This window comes from Mirounga leonina, unplaced genomic scaffold, assembly GCF_011800145.1.
Source record: "Mirounga leonina isolate KUSES-001 unplaced genomic scaffold, KU_Mleo_1.0 Mir_97, whole genome shotgun sequence".
In the NCBI taxonomy this organism is placed as follows: Eukaryota; Metazoa; Chordata; class Mammalia; order Carnivora; family Phocidae; genus Mirounga; species Mirounga leonina.
In genome coordinates, this window is record NW_023270889.1 from 70,494 (window position 1) to 93,291 (window position 22,798).

Consider the following 22,798-nt stretch of genomic DNA (forward strand, 5'->3'; position numbering starts at 1 on the left):
TACTTTTATTTTGGTTTAATTTACAGGTACACCACACTTTACTCAGAGATAATGTATTTTTTACAAATGGAATAGAGTGGAGTTAGAAGGTTCATCATCCAACTGACAATTGTGTCTTTAGACAAGTCACTTGACTGCCACAAATTTTATTTTCTCTATCTGCAAATTGGCATAAATGAGACCTTACCTGCTCCTCAGGATTGTCAAAAGGAGAAAACAAGAACTAGATATGAAAGTGGTTTGGAAATTAACATGCTTTATAAATTAAATGTACTGTAGTTATATTAGCTGCAAATACTTCATTTCTCTTTGGCCAGGGAGAGAAGTCATGTATCGTCACAAAAATGCTGACTAATTTGAACATGTGATTATTTTGCCACAAAGTCCTCTTTTGAGTTGTCAAATTATTTTAACAAGTTCACAGACCGTGCATTCAAAATTCAAACGGGTGAAAATGATTTTGATGCTTCAGAGGGCATTAATTAGTTCCAGAAATGGAAAAACAAGTATTTAGCCAAATTTCTGAAGCTTGAAAACAGGGGCCAACATTCTGTCGTCATATTTATTCTCTTCTTCTTCCATATTCTAATTCTTTTAATGAGCCAAAATGATTTTTTTCATGCAAGTACTCAAACAGACCAACAAGAAAAGAAAACCATTGATAACACTGAGTTAGAGAATGCATTTAAGGAACTTTATCTTCAATTCCCACTCCAATTAGGATTACCTGACAGATCTCGAGTCCCAACATCAGCTTTGCGAGTGACATGCTACCTCAGGCCCTTCCAGCCGCTCCTCAGCGGTTCGAAGCTGGGGGCGTGTTGTGGGTGGTCTACACCAGCGCCACCACTCCGTAGGTAAGAAGCGGCTTCTGAAACATGGACCGAGTTCTCCGCTCTCTCACAGCTGGCTTGCCCAGCCCTCCTGACTTAGTTCAGAGTTCTTTTCACTTTATCGCACCATATTTGTCCTCCCTCCCCGGAGATTTTTATTTTTCCCTCTCTCCTTTTTGGAGTTAGGGAGGAGAGGAGGGAGGTGAGGGCACGGACCTGACTGCTTCACGTTTCTTCTACATCGGGCTAGATCTTATACAAGCCCATTTTGAAATGTGCACAAGAATGCAAGAGCCCTAGCTATTTCCCTACAGAGTCGGGCATGGGGTGAGAAATGGGGCTCCTACCTCACTCCAGTTTCCAACAATCCAGTATGCGGAGCCGCCGCCTGTTGAGAGCTCCTTGTAATCCGAAGCATTGAGCAAAAACCCCTCAGCGATCAGACTTGTTTCATCTTCCTCGGTCAGGACCAGTCCAGAACCCTGCGTTAGATTGGCGTTGCTTGGAAGTTCTGGAGGGTTATGGCGGACCGCGTGTTCTGTCGGTGCTGGCCGGCGATCTCCTCCCAGAGGGAATGGAGTGTTCGCTGGCTTTTCAGTGGCCATCCCCTCAGCGCCAGGTGCACCATTTTTGAGAGTAGCAGGACTTGGGCTGGGCAGCAGACCTTCCATCGCTGTGCTGAAGGGTGCCCAGAGATAAGGTGTTGGTGGAGGCCCAAAGGGCATTTCCGTACTTCTCACCACGGAAGCATCATTTCCGGCTACTCTGATTTTAGTCCATGTTACGGACTTGTTTTCATTTTTGTTCTCAGACTGTTCGCTGTCTTCCCCTGAGCCACTATGAATCTCTATCCCTGGCTCTTTGGTCAAGGTATCGTAAAATGGAGTCACCTGCCACGTCACAGGCTTGCCGGAAGACGGCAAATCAGCACCAGTCACTGTCGTGGTGAAAAGGTCTCCCTGTGAGGTAGGAGCAGTGTCTGAATTGGGAACATTCTCTTCATTTGGCTGGGTACTCAAAGCCCAGGAAGTGAGGATGGGCTGGGAAGTACTTCCGGTGGAAAGGACATAATTGGAGCCCGGTTCAGTTTGGCGTGAACTGTTCTGACACCGTTTGGCATCCAGGTCTCCTTGTGCGGGGGCCGTGGTAGGACCGGGGCTGCTGACGGCCCGAGCGCTTGTGCTCACAGGCCCGGGCACCGTGGGTGTGCTCAGCGTTCTGGGACTGAATGGAGTTGGAAGGATGGGCTTCAGGGGGTCCGGCTCAGATGTTGGGAGCTTTTTCCCACTGGGAATCATGCCTTTGTGGGGTTTCAGAACCCTTCGGATAGAAGGGCATTGCTGGAGGCCACAAAGAGCTCGGCTGTTGGGTTTCCTTGTCGCATCGCAAGGTTCGTCATGGTTCTTGGCACACGTGACGCTGCGGATCCGCACCCCACCGCCGCAGGAAACAGAACACTGGAAAAGAGAGACAGCTGTTAGATTCATGGGAAAGGTGCACTGGTTCTCTCATGCTCAGGTTTACAACAGGCGAGAACTGGCCCGATGGAAACGGAGCTGGGCAGCCGAACTTGTTTTCTTCCATCTTTGTATCTGGTTTCTGAGCTCCTTTAGTTCTCCAAGGAAATAGGTATCTGCTGGAGACCAGAGGGGGTTCAGGACCAACCATTTACTCTTCGCAAACTGAATATATAAGCCACGACATAGTAAAACTGAAGTCTCCCTGGGCTCTGAACACAGGACAGAAAATTCACAGAAAGTGCAATGATGTATACGAGTTACCTACTCTTTTTAAGAGATGGTAAGATTATCTTTCCTAGGGTTGTGATGCTGTTAAATTAACACAAACTGTTTATATATTTTCCGGAGTCTTTGGTTATAACAAACCTTCCCTTTATATTTAGAAAACACCCAATGTAACTGACAGAGTCTCACCCAGGCACACCGGCTCCATGTCCACTTGCCTATGTCAGGTGGAATCAGATTAAAAGCTAGACAACCATCATACTCACACCCGTACACAGGTCCAGGACCTATTCTGAAATTGAAAGGTGGGTAATTAATCGAAGTAGAGAGATACCCTTTCCAAAAAGTGAGTCCCGTAGCATGGTGCCAATATGAGGGGCCATGGCTGGTACCACCCCCCGCCATGTTCCCTCCTCATTCTGTAGGGTATGCCAAGCACAGGCAGCTAGAGCACTTTTGGAAGAATCCTAACAGGATAGTCTTTCCTCAGGATTCATGGTAAAGAATCATTATTTCCTCAGTCTCAGCAGCTGCAAACTACATCTACGTGCTACATCACACTAAATTTCTAGATGTTTTGAAAAAATCTATACTTTTACCAGACAGCTCTATGTGCCTTTCCTTTCCAATTTTAAGTCAGCCACCAAATGTACTGCACTTGAATATGAACCTCCGGGGGTCTTCATGGGCTGTTTCACATTTGTCTGGCTTATATTCCTGACCTCAAAGCGGGTTTCTTGAGGATGGGGATTGCATAATGCTTGGCGGATTTCCAGGGGCTCACAGCCACAATTCTGTGATATGACGATGGCCCTGTGAGATTTATAAGGCAGGAATTAGGATTCTGCCTTCCACGGGAGAGGAGGCTGAGACTCAGGGACTTGCCTGAAAGGCTACAAGTCGGTGGCAGAGTAAAATCAGATTGATTTCACAGCCTCCATGAAATCTAGTGCAACACACTGACTGGTAACCATCCACTGATTTCCGCTCTTGACCACAAACTCTCAATTTCCGAAAAGCTACCCAAAGGCAGGAACTAGTTCTTATTCATAACTGAATTCTAGGATAGTTCTTGGGACACAGCGATCACCTGATACATATTTATTAAGTGACTATTTTACCTGGAAAAAAAGAACAGGAATGGGAAAATTCTGTGGGCTTATGCATTTTTTAGCTTAAGTTTCTTGCCTTCTCGAGTCCTATTTTTAATTTCCTCGGTGTAGGAAAATAATATGGATGTATAAAACTCCCCCTTTATTTTGTTCCAGTCAAGCATCATTTCTCCCTGATGTCCGCGAGCTCTGGGAAAGCAGATCCTTTGAAAAGCAGGAGAAGCTTGTCAGCACAGGAGACCGTGCAGCTGAGAGCGCACTCAGCTGCGGAACTGGGGTCACCTCACTTTGGAACCTGGCAAGGGCAGCCAGGAGCCTGTTACTTTCCTGGTTTACTACAGTATTTCTGCCTTCTTCTGTGCGAAGGTGCCTTAAAGCACTGTCCGCTTCGTCTTCCTCACTGGCTCTCCACTTGTTACATTCTAATCCAAACCCCTTGAGTTTTCAAATCTCCACTTTGGAAAAAAGATCCATTCAATCAAACACCCTTCACGTAGGTCCGAACACATTTCTGCGCTGCTTGCCTCAGGCAGGCTGGGTTTCGAGAGCTGGCCCTTGAAAGAGGCCCCGGCTGACGCCAATGGTCCTCAAGTGGCAGGTGCACCTCCCTTTGGGTTTTTTCTTTCCAAGAAATGTCAGAGTAGACAGCTACATGGCAGGAAGCTCTCTGATTTTTCTTTTCTTTCTCTTCATTCCTTTGTTTGTTTGTTTCGACTTGAAATGCTTATCATGTCCACAGGGAAGCCCAGAGACACACACCTGTCTGTGGGAAGCTACGAGGTGAGCAGCTGCCTGGGTGAAGTACTCGTAGGCACATATCTAGAAGATACTGTGGATATCCACCCATCCCACTGGTTTGTTGCCAGATTTTTTAAGATTTAGATTTCCTAAGGTTAACAGATGGATACATATATATATTTTTTAGAGTTTATAAATTACACGTATTAAATAACCTTATTTACCACTGTGTGAATTTGCTCAACCTAAAAGAATAAAACAGGAGTAAATAAAAGCTATTTAACGGGTTGCTTAGTGAAAATACATTAGATTTTGAGCTTTTAAAACTGAAGATTACTCTAGAACAGAGATTCCAAAGTGGCAGCCTCAGGACTACATTTGACCCAAAACATTAATTCTTTGGCCTGCCCAATCTTTTTTGTCTCTTTCTCTTTTTTTAAAAAACGGTGGCAAGGAGAGGTGGAGGGGGAAGGAGAGAGAGAGAATCTCAAGCAGGCTCCACGCCCAGCACGGAGCCGGACACGGGACTCGACCTCACGACCCTGAGATCATGACCTGAGCCCAAATCAGGAGTTGGATGCGTAACGGACTGAGCCACCAGGCGCCCCTGGCTTGCTCAGTCTTAAAACAAACAAGCAAACAGATGAAATACAAACACTGAATTAGTAGCCAACACTTAAAGCAGATTTCATATTAAAATTCCTTATTTTTAGCTTCTCTCAAAAAAGCAGAGGATCTGCAATTACTGGCGCCATTCTCAAATGGCACCTCACAACTTCCTTCACGGAGCCCGGGGTCTGGGAGCGGTTCTTATGTTCTCCAGCACACCTACCTTTCATCCCCACCTGCTTCCCTCACCCACAGACCCGGAAGCTTCCAAGTAGCCCAAGGATGCCATTCTTCAGCCCCGGGGCGTATCGTGCCCAGCGGGACAGTGTTAACGATCTACCAAGTCTGTACGGGGCCTACAAACGAAGTTGCCTTTTCTCGTAGCCACGCTGGAACAGGCAGCACTGGTTTGTCCTCAGCCCCATGCTCCTTCCGATACATCTTCCACCTGCGATTATCTCCTTAGGAGCTGTCAAGCCCTTCAGATGAGATAAACGCAGGGCACAATGCTGCACTCAGAACTCATCCTGATGGGTAGTTTCGGAACTCTCAAAGCCAGCATCTGCTATGATGACTTCGTGCCCTGACCTCATAATTTCGAACTCTGTACCAGGCCAGCAGCTCGTCAGTCTGCTCCTGTCCTCCCGGGGAGTCATCTTGCTCTCACTTGTCATTCCTCCAAGATGAAGGCCTGTGGGAGCCGCTGAGAAAGAGGGTTGCTTCTAAATGAGTCAAGCCACCCACCTCAGGTGCACTGTGGGAGAGGGGAGCTCACAAAGGGCTCAGAGCTGCAGTGCTGAGAGTTTTTTCAAAAACACAGTCGGGGCTCGTCACAGAGTTACAGCTAAAGGGCCGAGGAGAGAAATAGCTAGTGCTTTGCCATAAAAACATTTATTGTGTAGTCTCGGGAATTTATAAATGAATGATTGGATCTAATGCTAAAACCAGCTTTGAAAGTAAGCTGAAAAACTTAGGTAGCTCTTATGGGTTGAACTGTGTCCCCCCACAAAAAGATATACTGGAGTCTTAACCCCTGCCCACCCCCTCCCCCTAGACCTCAGAATGGAGACTTATTTGGACATGGCGCCTTTACAGAGGTAATCAAGTTAAAATGAGGTCCCCAGGTGGGTCTTAATCCAATATGACCACTGTCCTTATAAAAAGGGGAATTCAGATACAGAGACACACACATAGGGACAATGCCACTGAAGATCAAAGCGGAGATCAGGGTGTTGACAACTACAAGCCAAGGAAGTCAAAGGCCACCAGAAGCTGGAAGGCATGGAACAGACTGTCCCTCACAGCCTCGAGAAGGAACCAACTCTGCCAACACCTTGATCTTGGACTTCTGGCCTCCAGAGCTGTGAGACGATACATTTCTGTTGTTTAAACCACCCCGTTTGCGGTTCTCTGTCATGGCAGCCCTAGCAAACTAATATAGTACCCTAGATAATTTAAAAAGTATATCAGACAGGATGAAGAGAATCAACATGGCCCCCAACTGGTTTTCTGTGAGTGCTTGTGTCAAACGAGGATGCCTGTATGTGTTCTCCAGGAAACCGGGCAAAGCACAGGCTGCTGACATCCGAGGGGCACTGACATGCTGGTGCACACAGACATGCCCTGCCACAGGACGAGGTGGTCCAGCCCCACAGAAGTGCCTTGGACCTCAACTCAGACTGGGGAGTACCACAGGTAAGCGACTCAGAAGTGTCTCCTCGCCCTCCTGCTCCGGCCTCCTTCGGTCTGCAGGCATTTCTGTGAGGCTTCACACAAGAGCTCCCTTTGCTTCTCGTTTAGCCACAGACACGCTGCTGGTGTTCGCTGTGGGCGATTCCGTCTGAGGAGGCAGGAGAGATTGTTTGCGAACATCAGCATCTAGTTTCTCTGGTCACTCGGATGCTCCAACACCCATGTGAACCGCTTTGCACTTGACAGAGTCTCAGTAAGTTGGTTAATTGTTTTGTTCATTTGTCTGTGTGCTTTCATCAGGCACACAAAGGGCTCGGGGGCCGCCCCACGCCCCGTCAAGTATGTTAAAAAAACATCTCTAGTCTCAAGGGAAATATCATAATTTTTTTTTTTCTCTAAAAACCATCTGAAAGGCTTTTTCTTCTTTTGCTTTAGAAGTATTTGGGGGGGGGAGCAACTTATTTAAGAGGGCTCTGATTTCTCAGCAATCGTTAGGCTTAGTCTGGAATTCCAGCAAAGTGACAAAAGCTGATCTCTAAATTGTTTCCAAACATAATATGATTTTTTATGAATACTACGGGCTGTCAGATTGTTGTATTTTGTAGATGTGTGAGATGCATATGGCAGAGTGTTCCCAGTAAAACTCTGCATTCAAATCCTGGCTCCACTGCTTAAAGGACGAGTCTCTAAACATCTCTATGCCTCAGTTTCTTCACCTGTAAAATGAGGCTAATAAGGCTGTAAGGAGGTATTGTGTTAATACCTATAAAAGTGTTTAATAGTAATACCAGTAAGTATCCAGTGGGTACCTGCCATTAATATGTAATTCAATACTGATTTATGATTTTGCTGTGTCCTTTGTTTTTATGGAAACCATCCATTAGCTTTTTCGTTAGGACTCAAACATTTCTGTAGACCCTTGACCCAACCCTCATGCTTACAGTGCTCCATGCAGAAAATGGCCCTGACCTTGGGGCGAGGGTCTAGATGAAAATGCAGAGGGGCACAGATCAATTCTGTCAGGGCATCTGGGTGCCACCAACTGGACAAGGCTTACAAAGTCAGGGTAGCATAGAAGATAGACACTGGCCTTCTTGCTTGAGAATGAAGTTACCATTTAGCAAACACTATTTGTGGACACTGCTCAAAGGGCTTTGGTGGATTATCTTCAAGCCTCACATTAACCCTGTCTTTATAAATGAGAAAAGGCTGGTGGGGGCGGCGGGGGGGGGGCGCGGGGCGGTTAACACTAGCTCAAGGCCACACAATTAGGGATTGTCAGAGCTAGAAAACGTAGGAAAATTACTCTCCCACTAAATCTATTAGTGTCTAACTGCCAGGAGTAAGAGGGGAATTCATGAACATCAACCTCATGGAGTTATCTTAAACGTTAAATGAAACGAACCCTACAGTGTGAAAAGCACTCAACAAATGATAGATGATGTTATTCCCATCTACTTACTCTGCTAGGAAATGACTGTATCTACAGCTTACTATGTCCCAGGCACTGTTCTAGTAAGAAGTTTGGAACTATTAACTCATTTCATCCTCATAGCGTCTCTTGGGTCTAAGTACTGCTGTTATTCCTGCTTCATGGATGGAGAAAACAAGCCACAGAAAACTAAAAGGAATCACAAAGAGATTAAAGTCACACATCTAATAAGTGGCAGAGCCAGGATTCGAACCCAGGGACCCATACTCCTGAGACCGTGCATGTCCTTCACCACTAGACAAGGCATGTCACTGAAGCGGTATACCTAATAAAAACGGGGGCCACAGAAACTCTGATACTGTGTTTACAACAAATCCAGTCCTCCTTCTTTACCCTTCACACCCAGAAAGTAGATTGGGTGAAAACAGAGCAAGATTCTTGGTGAAATCTGAGATTGGGGGTAGGAGTCAGTGTTCAGGGCATGAGCTTAGAGAGGGAGGGCCTGGTCAGATGGGCAGAAAGGGCCCCCCAGCTCTCGCTAGGTCCTCCTTCAGACCCCTGCTGGGTCAGGGATGAAGGTGCCAGCCTGGCACAACTGAGCCCACCCTTCTCTCGTTGCTTGGGTTGGCAGAGGTGTCTTGGCAGGGAAGGGAAGTCAGCCCAGAGAGGATGACTCAGCAGGAGCCTCATAGTTCTTGGATCTTTTGGCCTAGTTACCTCCTAGCTTCCGACATCCAGGGTGACCCAGACAGCCCAGTACAGACCAAATCCTGAGGTATCTCTGGAGCACTATACCCTGCGTCAATTAATGCCAATCTCAAGACAAGATCCAGACCATAAATACTATGATAGCAAGAATACAGCACTGCATCATCTCTCTTAAAAATGTATCTGGGCCTAGTTAGACTATCAGAGACATTTCCTCATATTCCAGAAAAGTTCATTAGAGGGCTCACATGTACAGACATTAGCAGGACAGCAGAGGGAAGAAAGGGAGATCCACTGGGTGAATATTTCCATGCTGATTTAACTAAAAGCACCTCTCATGACAGCATCCCAGGGCTCAGCCTTTCTGCTCAACTCCATCCAGTGGAAGCCAGAAACTGAATCCCATGTCTGCTCACAATACACTATGCAATGGCCTGTATTTGGGACCACAGACACGAGTACTTGTCACATCGTGCCAACTTTTTGTCCCTTATTCTCCAGTTAAGGCACATCATTTTGTTCCCCATAAACATGAGCACAGTAAGAACTTCTCAGCCAAATATGTAATTGTAGTCCTTTAAAAAAGCACAAAGAATCTGGCAATTAGTAAATTCTACTCGACAAGAATTATGGACTGCTTTGGATGCAGCCCAAACTAGTAAACAGATGTAATGGACCAGTCACGATACCTTGTCCAGCCTTATTTTGACAACACTGTAATTTATAGCAATCCAGGCTGGTGGTGGCCTAACAGGCCAGGCCGGCCACAGGCTCTCACTGCCCCCTCCCAGGATCAGCCCCGTTGCTGATATGTGCACAGATTCGTAGTATGCTATTAGTTTGCAGGTATGTTTTCTTTGCTGGTATTTTTCTTTCTTTCTCTCTTTATTTCTCTCCGTCTCTGTCTCTCTCTCTCTCTACCTTCCTTCCTTTCGGTTTTTGGTCCCATCTCTTCCATTTGATAGGAAGTTCTTACAACACAGGAAACATACTTGCCATTTTCTTTTTATTTTCACCTCAATGCCAAGAAAGCATTCTGCAACAGATTTAGAAGCTAAATAAACCTAAACTGTGACTGTGAGCTAATGAAATAAAGTTCTGGAAATAAGGTTATCAGAGTGCTGTATTCAAATGAGTGTTTTCTGCTTTCAAAGAGCTTCAGAGATGGCACCTTTGCTGATACAAATTTTCAAATTCTTCTTTACGTAATACTTTGGAGTACCTTTATTAGTACAGATGGTACTTACTGCATTCTCCTGAATCAAATATTTTCCATTTGTCTGAAGGTGAGCCCTAAGAGGAGTTCCTACGACATTCTGGTCAGTGATTGCATATTAACAAAAAGGACAGGGCTTTCCAAGGAAGCTCAGAAGAAGTCAGCATCCACCCATAAAGTCTGGACTGTTAGTTTAAAAAATCATGTAACTTGTAGTCATTCCTGAGGTCACTGAACTGCAGTGTGCCCCTGAGAAGTAAAGCAAGGCCCCTGGAGACTCCAGGACTTTTGGAGAAAAAAGGCTCTGCCCAGTGGACTCCAGGAGCACCAGGCATGACAGGACCAGGTTCCATGGTGACCTAAAGAAAAATGAAGCCTGGGAGCTTTTCGTGACCTCCTAGCCCACTGATTTCTAAGTATACTTAGAGGATCTGATCAGATTAATTTTGGGAAAATGCAACAACACTTATTTGAATTTATGTGGCTAATAACAGTACACGTTCTAAACCTCGGTCAGGTCCGGCCTTGACCCATGCCAAAGAGACAGACGATTCGAGGGGCTTCTTCAAGTGTCAAGTACACTGCCTACCATTCTACTATTACGGCAACACTCGTCCAGTTTTAACTCTCACGGTTTCAGGGAAACAGAAATGTAAGTGTTTAACAACCTAGCTCTTGATTTGCTGCCGATGGTTTAACAACGGGACAGCAAAAAATCCTGACAATGCACCCATTAGCTGTTGAGAGCCTGGGCAAATGGGGTCCAGCTCATCCCTGGCAGGTGTCTGACTCCTGGACGAGTGAGAAGCAAATCCTGTAAGAACAGAAAAGAAGCAAGATCGGATACAAGGCAGGCAGAAATGCAGGAAACAGGCCAGAGGTGATACACACCAGCCATCGTGCAATTTTCTCTCCAGCCACTTTGGGTTGGTTACTGAAGAGGCAGGGGTGGGGAAGTGATGACGCTCACCTCACTCCAGTTGCCTACTGTCCAGTCTGATGGACACAAGATGTCTCTGTTGCAGGAAATGAGGGTCTTGGGCCTCAGCAGGTGCTGGCAGTCTTTAGCCGAGAGAGCCTGCTCATCAGAGCCCATGGTCTGGATGCACAACACCGTCCGCCTCTTCTCTCCGTGGGGCCCACACGTTGCTGAGCATGCTTCCCACTCCCCGGCCCACCACCTGCAGGCGCACATGGACACCAAAAGTATATGGACACATTCAGTTCAGCCACAGGAAAGAGGAACCGGGAGCAGAAGTGCAGGTCGCAGAGCTGGGTGGCCCTTGGAGTTACTCCAGCCCGTTAGAGGAAGACAGGGCCACAGCTGGTTTGTGCAGTCACGGCTCGAGTTCCCCAGAGCACCCGGCTGGAGGGGATGCTACTTAACAGTGTCTCTGAATGAAAAAAAAAAACAACAACGCCCTCTCTCTTTACAGTCAAGAACACTGAGGTCTAGTTTTCTGTTATTACAGCATCACGTCAAGCAAGTTTAAGCCTTACTTTCCTCATCTGTTAAGTGCGTAAGGCAATACTGACTTTATAGGAGTATTGTAGATTAAACAAAATACCAGATTTATATGTAGTGCACCGTACAGAGCCGACACATAATAGAACTTGATCATCTGTAATTATTTGTTGTTATTTTGACGGTTGCTACCGAGTAAAAGAATCTCATGGTCCCCTGGCTCCTAACTGAATGTTTTTCTTTTCTTCTGTGAAGCAGGTACTGAAACAATTGCTGATTTTCAGTTATTTAGGAGATGGTCAGTCAGAGGCACTGCCTTCATTCCCCCCATCTCCTCCAGTCTACCTACTCCTAGTTTCACAGGTCCCTTTGATAAGAAAGCAGGAGAAAAAGAAGAAACAAAATAATTTCTTACTTCTCAGCTATTCATGACAAGTCAAAGTGTTGACACGGTTTGCTAAATAAATACTCTGGATTCACTGTGGAAAAACAGGGATGCGAGTTCTTTCTCTAGCCCCTTATCGTGGATGACTTACTACAGATTCTAGGAGGTTGACCCTGTGGCTACGTAGAAATAGCTTTTGAAAGTGGCAGGGAGCCCTCTCTGTTTCCCCTTCTCCATCACTGTGTAAATCTTCCCCAGCACGGAAGGGAGAACAAGTGTCTTGATCCAGTGTGGTCTGGGTTCACCATTGTTGGAAAGTACGGCCCACTTCTTTGGCTCTCTGTGCAGTAATAAAATGGAATGCTTCTATTTTTCATGGGAAAATAGTACAGCATGTGAAGTCTTTCGTTCCTGAATTTAAGGAAGACTTCTGTCCTTGAGACAGTATGGACTTTTGAAGAAGACAAAAGTTTGTACTATGATTTATAGTTAGTAAGTATTGGATTTATTGGGGTAAAACTTTTGAGTCTCACACTTTTAATCTCAGGTTAAAAATATATGAAGAAAGCTATTCCTTGATTCTGTTATATTCTTTAATCAGTTACTTTTAAGTTATAAGGATTACTTATTTATTCTTTAGTGTTTAACATCTATAATTATGTAATTAAGATGAGTTATTCATTTATTTATTAAGTAATAATAATAAATAAGTTTACTCCCTTATTCCTTAGTGTTTATCATCTGGCTATCTTGTGTGGATAAAGAGCTAATACTGGAACCACATGATGTGAAACCAAAGGAACGCCCACTTTGGTAATTATGAATCTAGTTACTTCACCCTACTTCTGACATGTCTGGCGGAAACCAGGAATGTTACCGAATATATAAAATGTCATTCTGGAAGGCCTTTAATAACCTGAGTGGACAAAAAAATATATAATTTTTCAAATTACTTGCTACCAGGCTTTCAGCTGTGTCCCCACAAAGTGATAATGAACCTCCCTATATTTTCTCTTTCTGGGATCTCCCCCACAGTCCCTTGGGGACATTTTGCATCTGTTTGTCACTAGTTTAAAGTGAAAACAGCACCTCCCTTTCTTTAATATTTCCCAGCAAAGGTCTTCCAGGCTCAGGGCTCAGGAACTACCGTCAAGTTGTTTTCTCTCGTCCATTTCACTTTTTGATGTCTGCCATAATGCCAGATTTCCAGGAGATGTATAATAGAATATTGTTTTTCTATTTATAGGAAATCTCCTATAAATGTGACAGAAGGCTGTTGAAATGCCCTGAGGGATTGGTGAGAAGGGCAATGTAATGCAAAGAACTCAGCAGGACAAAAACCCAGCCCACTTATTCACCCCAACAAGACAACCTCCCTGGCTTAATCAGCACAGAATTAACAACCTTCCCTGATTTGTTCTGGTTTTGCTATTGATCTTCATCTTACCAGAATGCTGATGACACTCACCACACATCATGTACTGTTTCTTACTGTTTTTTAGACCCCCTACAGCAGTCAATCTCACCACCCCAGTTACAATGTAAAAGTCCTATGGGCGGGGGGGGGGGAGGCGCCTGGGTGGTTCAGTTGGTTAAGCAGCTGATTTTGGCTCAGATCATGATCTTGGGATCCTGGGATGGAGCCCCAGGTCTGGCTCCCTGCTCAGCAGGGAGTCTGCTTCTCCCTCTCCCATGGCCTGCTCCCCACCGCCGCCCTTTCCCCCCTCCCTCCTCCCCCCCTCAGCTCATACTCTCTCTCTGTTTCTCTCTCAAATAAGTAAATAAAATCTTTTTTAAAAAAGTCCTATGGACTGGGGCTCTAGCAAAGATTCTCACTATAACAACAGAGTGGGAGGCTTTAAGAAGCAAAAAATTCTACCAATGACAATGATTCAAAAAGATCTGTTTGATTGCTATGCTTCCCTCTTCTTAAGTATAATTATCAAATTATTTGGAGGGAATTGCAGCAAATTATGTTTCCAAGGTAAGAGCAGAAGCTGGGGAACGGAATGGGCTGTCTTGCTCCCCTGAAGTGCAACGATGTGCAAAGACAGAGACCGCAGCTGCAAAACCGACGCTCAGCTCACGGAAAACACCTGGGCGCCGGAAGGCACACCTGTGCTGGCCAGGACTGCCCAGCGGCCGCCGGGTGCCCAGCGCCCGCCTGCGGCCACAGCACCTCCTTTCTCACTGCCACCGGGGCTTCGGTACTGATGGTGGGAGAGGAGGCTGCGTCCCTGGTCCATTTCAGAAGTTTGCTCTGAATCAACAAGCTGCATCCATGCGCTCAGTTTAAGAAGCCTTCCAGGGGGAAAAGGTATCACTTGCCTTGTTCTAACAATGCCGCTTTTAGAACGAAGACATAAAGACATGTCAACTAACTACAGAGCCCCAAGGAGGGCAACGACCATGGGGACAGTGGCCAGGAGGCAGGGCTTTGAGTAAGGGGTCCCCACGGCTGGCTGCTGGTCTCGCCCTGACAACAGCTTGCCTTGCCCATGAATATGCATCTGGTAGCCTGCCTGGTTGCGAGATTCCTTGGGAAGTGACCTATTTGTGCTATTCCAAAAAATTCTTCGAACAATGAATCATGGAATGCTACATCAAAAACTAATGATATAATGTATGGTGATTAACATAACATAATAAAAAAAAATTCTTTGCCACACATTCCAAGAAGCCCCAGTCCCAGGGTTTTCCAAGCTCTGGAGCGTCTATCACTGGGCTGGGGGATCTCTCCTCTTCGCTTGCGTTAAGCTGCCGCCATTAATTTCCTGTGGTTGCTGCCACAAATTACCACAAATTTGGTGTCTTCAAACAACAAAAATCTGGCTTCTTACAGTTCTAGAAGCCAAATCTTGTTTATTATAGTCCTAAAATCAGTGTTACTGGGATGAAATCAAGGTGCTAGCAGGGCTGCGTTCCCCTAGAGGCACTACAGAAGATCTGTTCTTTGTCTCTTTCAGTTTGTGGATGCTGCCTGCATCCCTCGGCTTGGGGACCATCCCCCCAGTCTTTAAGGCTGGTGTCTTCAAATCTGTCCGTTCTGTCTTCATACCACCGTGTGTGTGTGTGTGTTTGTATGTGTGTGAAATTTCCCTTTGCCTCTCTCTTATAAGGACCCTTGCAATGACATTTGGGGCCCAAGTGGATAATTGCTGATAATATCCCCATTTCAAGATGCTTTAATTTAATAACATCTGCAAAGACCCTTCTTCCAAATGAGGTAACATTTGCAGGCTGCAGGGATCCGGGTGGAGATGTCCTTCCAACCTGTCCCATGACTTCACCGAGGGTCAGCTTCAAGTCCACAGAGCTCAGCTGGTATCTTGTAAGAATTCCTTTATCAAGGCTCCACTTCTGTGTCCATGGGCTTCCCCCTCAGCTCAGCCTTTCCCCAAGAGTCCTTCAGCCTCTGGACTCTTGCCCCAACATCCTTCTCCCTCTCACACCAGTAATACCTTACAGTAAAGTCACCTCCAACTAGAAATTTTGATAGTTGGAGTGTGGACTCACGTAAGATAACCACCCTTATGGAAGCTGAATTCTGAAAAGAGTGAGGCCAAGTTTTCAGCCACAGGTAAATAAGAAAATGTCAGCAACAGATTGATGTCTGTTCTAAAGCCAGAGCTGATACCAAAATCTTCTTTGACTGTGTTGCTTTTATATACCTAGCCCATGTCCCCAGAGCTCTATCTTGGCCTCAGCAGGTGAGTGTCTGCATCAAGAACCTTCAGAGCCCACCTCCACACCTAGCACAGTGCTTGCTTTGCTTTGGACACAGCCTGGATGGGGGAGAGGTACGTGCCTGTCTTTGGGGGTATGTAATGGAGGCCACAGACTTATAGCTAGACAGCCCTGGGTTTGAACCTCTGCTAGTTGTATGATACTGAGTGAGGTAAGGAAAATTTCTTCCTCTATAAAACTTACATAATAATAGTTATTTTTCTGAGTAGTTGAGAACAATAAAGAGAAGATATAAGGTATCTCTAAAACATCATCAGACATGAAGGAGGTGCTTAAAAACCCCACTGTTTTCAGGGTGCCTGGGTGGCTCGGTTGGTTACCAATCTGACTCTGGATTTCAGCTCAGGTCATTATCTCAAGGTCATGAGATTGAGCCCTGCATCAGGCTCTAGGCTGGGCAGGGAGCCTGCTTAAGATTCTCTCTATCCTTCTCCCTCTGTCCAGCCCCCCTACTGCTCTCTCTTTAAAAAAAAAAACAAACTAACTAAAACCCACTGTTTTCTTCCTCTCTACTTTCACATTATTTCTGTTTCAACAAATGTGTGGGTTTTGTACACCAAGCAATTCTGACCCTTACTATCTGGGGTTAGCACAGACCGGGCAGGTTAAGGGCTCAGCCCCACGACACTGCCCCCACCCCTGCTCTTCACATCCAGGCGGTCATCCGTGCTGCTCCCCAGCTGACTATGAATCAGGGGTTCCCACAACCCCTGCCAAGGGTTTGATAATTTGCTAGAGGGGCTCACAGAACTCAAGAAAACATTTTACTTACTAGATGACTGGTTTATTATAAAAGGATACAACCCAGGAACAGCCAGGTGGAAGAGGTGCACAGGGCAGGGTCCAGGGGAAATGTGGCAGAGCTTCTGTACCCTCTGCACAGCGCCCCCCAGCACCTGCATGTGTCAGGGGCAGAGACCGAATATACTGCGTTTTTGGTATCACACCACCTCAGCGCTCAATAAACGGTAACTGTTGTGTGGCTATAATCACCACTGTGTCTCTCGTGGGAAGTAACAGAAGCTTAATAAATATTTGCTGGCAAGAGTCAGGCCGAGGGAGACTATGTAATATGATGAAAATGAGAACCTGAACACCAGGGACAAAATTAGAGCCAGGAAATAAACAGCTGTGGTTTTGAGAGGGTATCAGCCCATCAGAGCAAGTGTCTTTGAAAAGCGAGGCGAGAACCCCAGGCGTGAGCGTCCCAGGAGTGCAACAGGAATTTACTGGTAGAAGGTCAATAACCTGGAGGGAGACGGAGTGTGAGGAAGCACACGAGCCCCGCAGAGCCACGGGCTAGCGATGAGCCCCAAGAAACGTGCCTCCTTTCTGGCTCCCTCTTCCCGGAGGAGAAATGATAGAAAGTGCAGCTACAGACAAAGCCCAGGGAAGGTGACCATGGTGAGGTGAGGCAGGGCGGGTCCTGCTCCCCCCTCACAGCCCCCTCCTTCCCCGTCAGGAACCACAGAGCTGGACTGAGAATAAATCTTCTGGCTCCGGCTGCTGGGTCCCACCTGTCTGCCCCCACCAGAGACCAACATTGCCTGCCTTGTCTGGACTCTTCTTTTTACCCAGTTCTTCTGGATTTATCACATTCTTCTGGCTCTTATTTAGAGTTCAGTTAGTCACTTGTTTATTTATTTTAATTAATTTTTTTTTTTTTTTTAGAGAGAGAGCATGCATGAGAGTGGGGCAGGGGTGGGGGAGAGGAAGACAGAGAATCTCAAGCAGGCTCCACGCCCAGCTCGGAGCCCAACCCAGGGCTTCATCTCACAACCCTGAGATCATGACCTGAGCCGAAATCAAGAGTTGGACGCTTAACCGAATGAGTCACCCAGGCGCCCCACTTGTTTGATTTATAATACCAATGAGTCCCCTCCTGTTTAACTAAACTCCTTTTAGTGTGTCTTCTTAGGATTGGAATGAATGCCTGATGGAATCTGCAACCTAAGTGCAGCCCTACTTGAGGTCACTAGAGAATGAAGACTCTCTCCAGAATTAATTCTTTCTTTCTCCCTTCCCTTCCTTCCTTCTCTCTCTCCCTCCCCTCTCTCTGCCTCTCTCCCTCCTCCTCCTCCTCCTTCTTCTTGTTTGTTTTTTTTTTTTCTCTCTCTCTTTTACCTAAGCCCCTAATAACATTCCAGCCACCTTGTCGGATTCCAGTATCTAGAACCAATATGGTGAGCTGCAAGCAAATAGCTCTCTAACGCTGGTTCTCAACCAAGGGTGCTTTTGCCCTCTACAAGACACTTGCAATGTCTGAAGATATTTTTGGTTGTGACAACCCAGAGGAAAGGGGGGAAGTTGCTACTAACATCTAAGCGGATACAGGCCAGGGGTGCCGCGAAACATCCTACCACGCTACAGCACAGCCCCACAACTGAGTTACCCTCTCGAATGTCAACGGCGCTGACACTGGGGAAGCCGGCTCTGGATGGCCACGCTTGCAGGCTGCCTTACGTGCGATGGGCATGTGGTCTGAAGGGGGACGCCACCACTGACCGGCACAGTGCTCTCAGAAAAGCTGCACCCGTTAGCTCAAAAACGATGGAGGGATCCATACAGCACTCTCTTCAACACACCCTGAGACTTAGGCTTACCAAACAGACAAACACAGAACACACTGGCTTTGTAAGAAATACTGCTCTGTGGAGAGAAGATGTCCTCACTCACAGCTTTCGGCGGCATCCTACAGCACAGCCTCAGGAACCTGTAAGTTTCCCCGTACTTATTCTAATAGAATAACAAAGCCTCACAAGTCTCCTTTATCACTGAGCATTAGATTACTATTAAATCAGACATCATGCTTTTTTTTTTTTTTTTTTAAGAGAGAGAGGGAAAGCGCTTGCAGGGCAGAGGGAGAGGGAGAGAGTCTTAAGCAGTTTCCATGCCCACTTCGGAGCCCAACTAGGGGCTCGATCTCACGACCCTGCGATCATGACCTGAGCCAGCCACTCTCAGAGCCAGGCACTCAACTGACTGAGCCACCCAGGCACCCCAATCACACATCTTTCTAAGCAGACACATAGAGCTCCAATTCTTATCAGTGCTTACCTGGGCGGACAATCCTTTTCGTGGCACTTCTTCTGTTTCCCATTGGGCTGTGTTTCTGGGTCACAAAAAGTAGCTTTCACCATCCCGTGGCCCTTCTTCACGCAATGGGCAGTCTGGCGGCGAATACCTGGGGGTCGGGCAGAAGGGTTCACACATATTAAATCCTGAGCCCACATGCTTAGTGTCAGGGGAGGCCTCTGGCCATGTCAAGTGATCGTGCTTACGGCTGATGGGAAAGTTGTCCGTAGGGTGTCTGGTTTCTAAAGTGTGGATGAGGAATGGGGTCTCTAAGCCACCCATGCTGAGGCTGCCAGTGGGTGGAAGAGATCGTGCTTGAGAAGGACTACCGATAATACAGGTGGATTAATACATAATCTAACATATAGATTCTAATCTAGCTGTGGAGACAAGATGAACACATATACGCCAAATAAAAACAAAGTGAGATTTTAAATAATGAAAGCAGATATTATCACCAGGTGTTATAATACAATTGCTACAGTTTAATAAAGGAACAGAAAAGGTAAGGAGCTTTATATTAGGAAACTCTGAAAGACAGAAATAAAATTCAAAAGAATGTTATAAAGTTTGAGAGGCTATGTTTCCAAACTAGAGGGTTTGATAGCAGGGACTGATAATATCATTGCCCCCTGAGATCAGGTCGGTAATGTGAGTAAGAGGAGCACGGGGGCGGAGGGGGCGGGGCGGGGTGGCAGGTTCCACACGCAAACCAAGCGCATCTGTAAGCTGGGTTTAACTTTGGAAAAATAATAATAGCGAACACACCCAGTGCTTGCCTTGTCCCAGGCACTGTTCAAAACTGTATGTGTATACAAATAGACAAATATATATAGACATACATAAATATATAAAAATGTGTGTTACTTATTATCTATTTTGATATATAATAACCCAAACCTCACAACAATCCAATGAGATCAACATTGCCATTATTCGCTATGTGCAAGATGAAGAAATGAGGGCACAGTGAAGCCACAAAGGTTGAGAGAGGAAAGGGACCACAGTTCTGCTAAGTAAGACATCGTTAGCAAGAGAGGTTAGAGGAGCGACCAGAATGTCACTGATGGAGAAGCGCACGGATAGTGAGAAGAGAGTCATCATGCATCTTGAGAGGGTAATGCTTCAATGTTTGATGTGAAACACTAGGGGAGAAGACCGAAGACTGGAAACCCTCCCCCCGGGGGGGAGTCAGAGCAATCAGCTTGCACAAATCTTGGCGCCCTGAACTCTCAGGGCATCCAGGCCTTGAGTGGGCTCACTGGTGTACAGAATTCCCAAATTGGAAAGGCCACAAGGAACCCACAAAGCTGGTCACCGCCTCACTTCGGCACATGGAGGGGTTTCCCCACAGGCACGCAGCTGCAGGACCTGACCTGGAACCCGCTGTCCTGTTCGCCATCTCACATCACCTCCCATGAGTTGTTCCAGCCCAATCTCCTAGGCTGACTTTCATACTCAGATGCCAGAGATCACATCTCATCACTTAAAAATGTCAGAGGGAGTTGTCATAGAGTCAGCGAATCCTTTAAAATGAATCAACGATACTTCTTTTCAATTTTTTTTTTTTGTTTTTTAAAAAAGATTTTCTTATTTATTTATTTGTCAGAGAGAGAGAGACAAAGAGCTCAAGCAGGGGAGTGGCAGGCAGAGGGAGAAGCAGGCTCCCCGCTGAGCAAGGAGCCTGACACGGGGCGCGATCCCAGAACCTGGGGATCATGACCTAAGCCGAAGGCAGATGCTCAAACGACCGAGCCACCCAGGCATCCCTGAATCAATATTTTATTGTTAAATAAAACAGCATTTTCTTCTTTTGGAGAGACAGGCAACCTTTCAACCACTCAGGCTTTCTCAACTGGTAAGACTGTGTTATTCTTCTTTCATCATATAAATAAAACACTGTCAATAGCTGGAAGCAACGTTATAAAAGGAACTCCCATGGCACAAGGAAGGAGTCCTTGGATAGACACAAGCACCTGTAGAGATGTCTTAGACAATGTCAGTGGAATACAGGCTGAGGTGGTTGAAGCCAGAAACACTGGCGTGTACCTGCCGTGGTAGAACAAAAAAACAGAAAAGCTTAGGTACTTAGAAATTTCATGAAAACTTCGAGTAGTTTGGCAAATTCTTAATGTCAAAACCTAAAATGAAAACGTCAGGTGACTCTCAGAGGTTGGAAATATCCCCCCCAAAAGGCTTGTTTCTGCGTATGAATAGCAAAGATAAGTGTCCTTGCTCAATGCTCCTGACTCCAGAAGTAGCAGAAGGGCACAAAATATTACACAAAATCCCTGTTGCAAAGTTAACAGTATTGCACAGGTCAATGTGCTGGATCAGCAGCGAGCTGAACAGATGGAGTCGGCCAGGCAGATACCGTTGAGTGCATAGGGCAAAATTAATAACGATGTGTCAGTTTCTCTACTGGAATTAATGGTGTTTATCACTATATATTACTTGTAATTTATCTGACAAATACTCTCTATTTATGTGTATGATAAACTATATAAACTTCATTCCACAGCATATGCTTAAATCCATCTCAGTAAATGTTTCTATTATTTTTATGAAGTCTTAAATATTAAAAAAATCTTCCAGATATTGTTAGAGATCAGTATCTTCACTTGGTTGACCCTACCTGACAATTATAGTGGATGAAGCCAGATGGATTAGTACTGAGATTAACGCAATTTTAAAATAGTCAAAGAAGTATCTGACTCTGATTTTCCAAAGAAGTGAATTGTCTTCTCAACATCGGTATATGATCACACATCAGGGTCAGATTCGAATGTGTGTCCCTATTTGTGATGCTCATGCTTTTTTTTTTTTTTTTTAAAGATTTTATTTATTTATTTGGCAGAGAGAGAGTGAGAGAGCACAAGCAGGGGGAGCAGCAGAGGGAGAGGGAGAAGCTGACTCCCCACGGAGCAGGGAGCCCGATGCCTGGCTCGATCCCAGGACCCCAGGATCATGATTTGAGCAGGCAGACACTTAACTGACTGAGCCCCCCAAGTGCCCCGTGATTCTCATGCTTTATCAAGGATATGTGCACTTATGTCAAATGTATGTCAAACCTTTGTCAAACGGTTATTCTGAGCTTTCATAATATTGAGGAAAGGTGTTCATTACAGCATTACAAAAATGTTTATAACTGCAAAATAGTGGAATGTATAAATAATTGTATATTTGCACAATGGAATAGTACACAGCCCTTTAGTGAATGTACTAGAGCTACTTTCATTAGTGTGGATTTATTTCAAAAGCATAATACTGAGTAAAACCAGCAAGACAACAAATGATACATAGAGTATGATACTATTTACAGAAAGCTTAAATGCCTGAGAAACAAGATTTTTTAATGTATATGGCTATTCACATGTATAATAAAAGTATTTAACAACATGCATGAAAATAATAAATACTGGTTTCATGACCCTAGTTAGCTCTGGGGAAAAAGGAAAGGGAGTGGAGTCAGAGAAGAGCTCTTCAAGTATATCTGTGCAATTTTTTTTCTTTAAACATGAAGATTGAAATAAGCATGAGTAATAGTAAGATCTGAGAAAGCTGAGTGGCCGGTATGCAAGAGTTTGTTGTTACATTCTCCATTTTCCTTGGACATTCGGAACGCTTCCCAGCGACAAAGTGTAAGGCTAAAATAATACAGTAACAGTAAAAACAAAAACAAAACAAAGTGGTTGCTACTACCTGTTTGTAACTCTTTTACTATGGGAATCAATTTGGTAATAAGTTTCTTAATATTACCATCATATTTACACTCTTTGAACCTAGAAATTCCAACTACAAATTACACTAATGAAATCATTCTTTATATGGAATTGGTTAAAGACATTTTGCTTTGTCTTGCCAGGGAAATATAACGCATCCGTAAAAATGATAGCTGTGAAGATTGAGTAGCACTTGGAAAGTTAACCACGTTACCACATTAAGTGAAGGCTTGTATGTACATAAATACATCCATGTGCACACAACTAGATACGTCTAAGACTCGGAAAAGGATACTGAAAGGCAACAAAGTACAAAAAT

General features: G+C 45.3%; 1 protein-coding gene across 2 annotated transcripts in view; it reads right to left on the bottom strand.

The window, feature by feature from the left end:
- LOC118006572 (A disintegrin and metalloproteinase with thrombospondin motifs 12-like) overlaps positions 1–22,798 on the bottom strand; it is a 298,824-nt gene that overhangs the window by 31,635 nt on the left and 244,391 nt on the right. For both annotated transcript variants that reach the window (XM_034999292.1, XM_034999293.1), the window contains exons 17-19: positions 18,740–18,866; positions 11,056–11,266; positions 1,181–2,290 (exon numbers count right to left, since the gene is read on the bottom strand). In XM_034999292.1, coding sequence (XP_034855183.1) covers positions 1,181–2,290; positions 11,056–11,266; positions 18,740–18,866 — 1,448 coding nt within the window. The remainder of the gene's footprint in view (positions 1–1,180; positions 2,291–11,055; positions 11,267–18,739; positions 18,867–22,798) is intronic.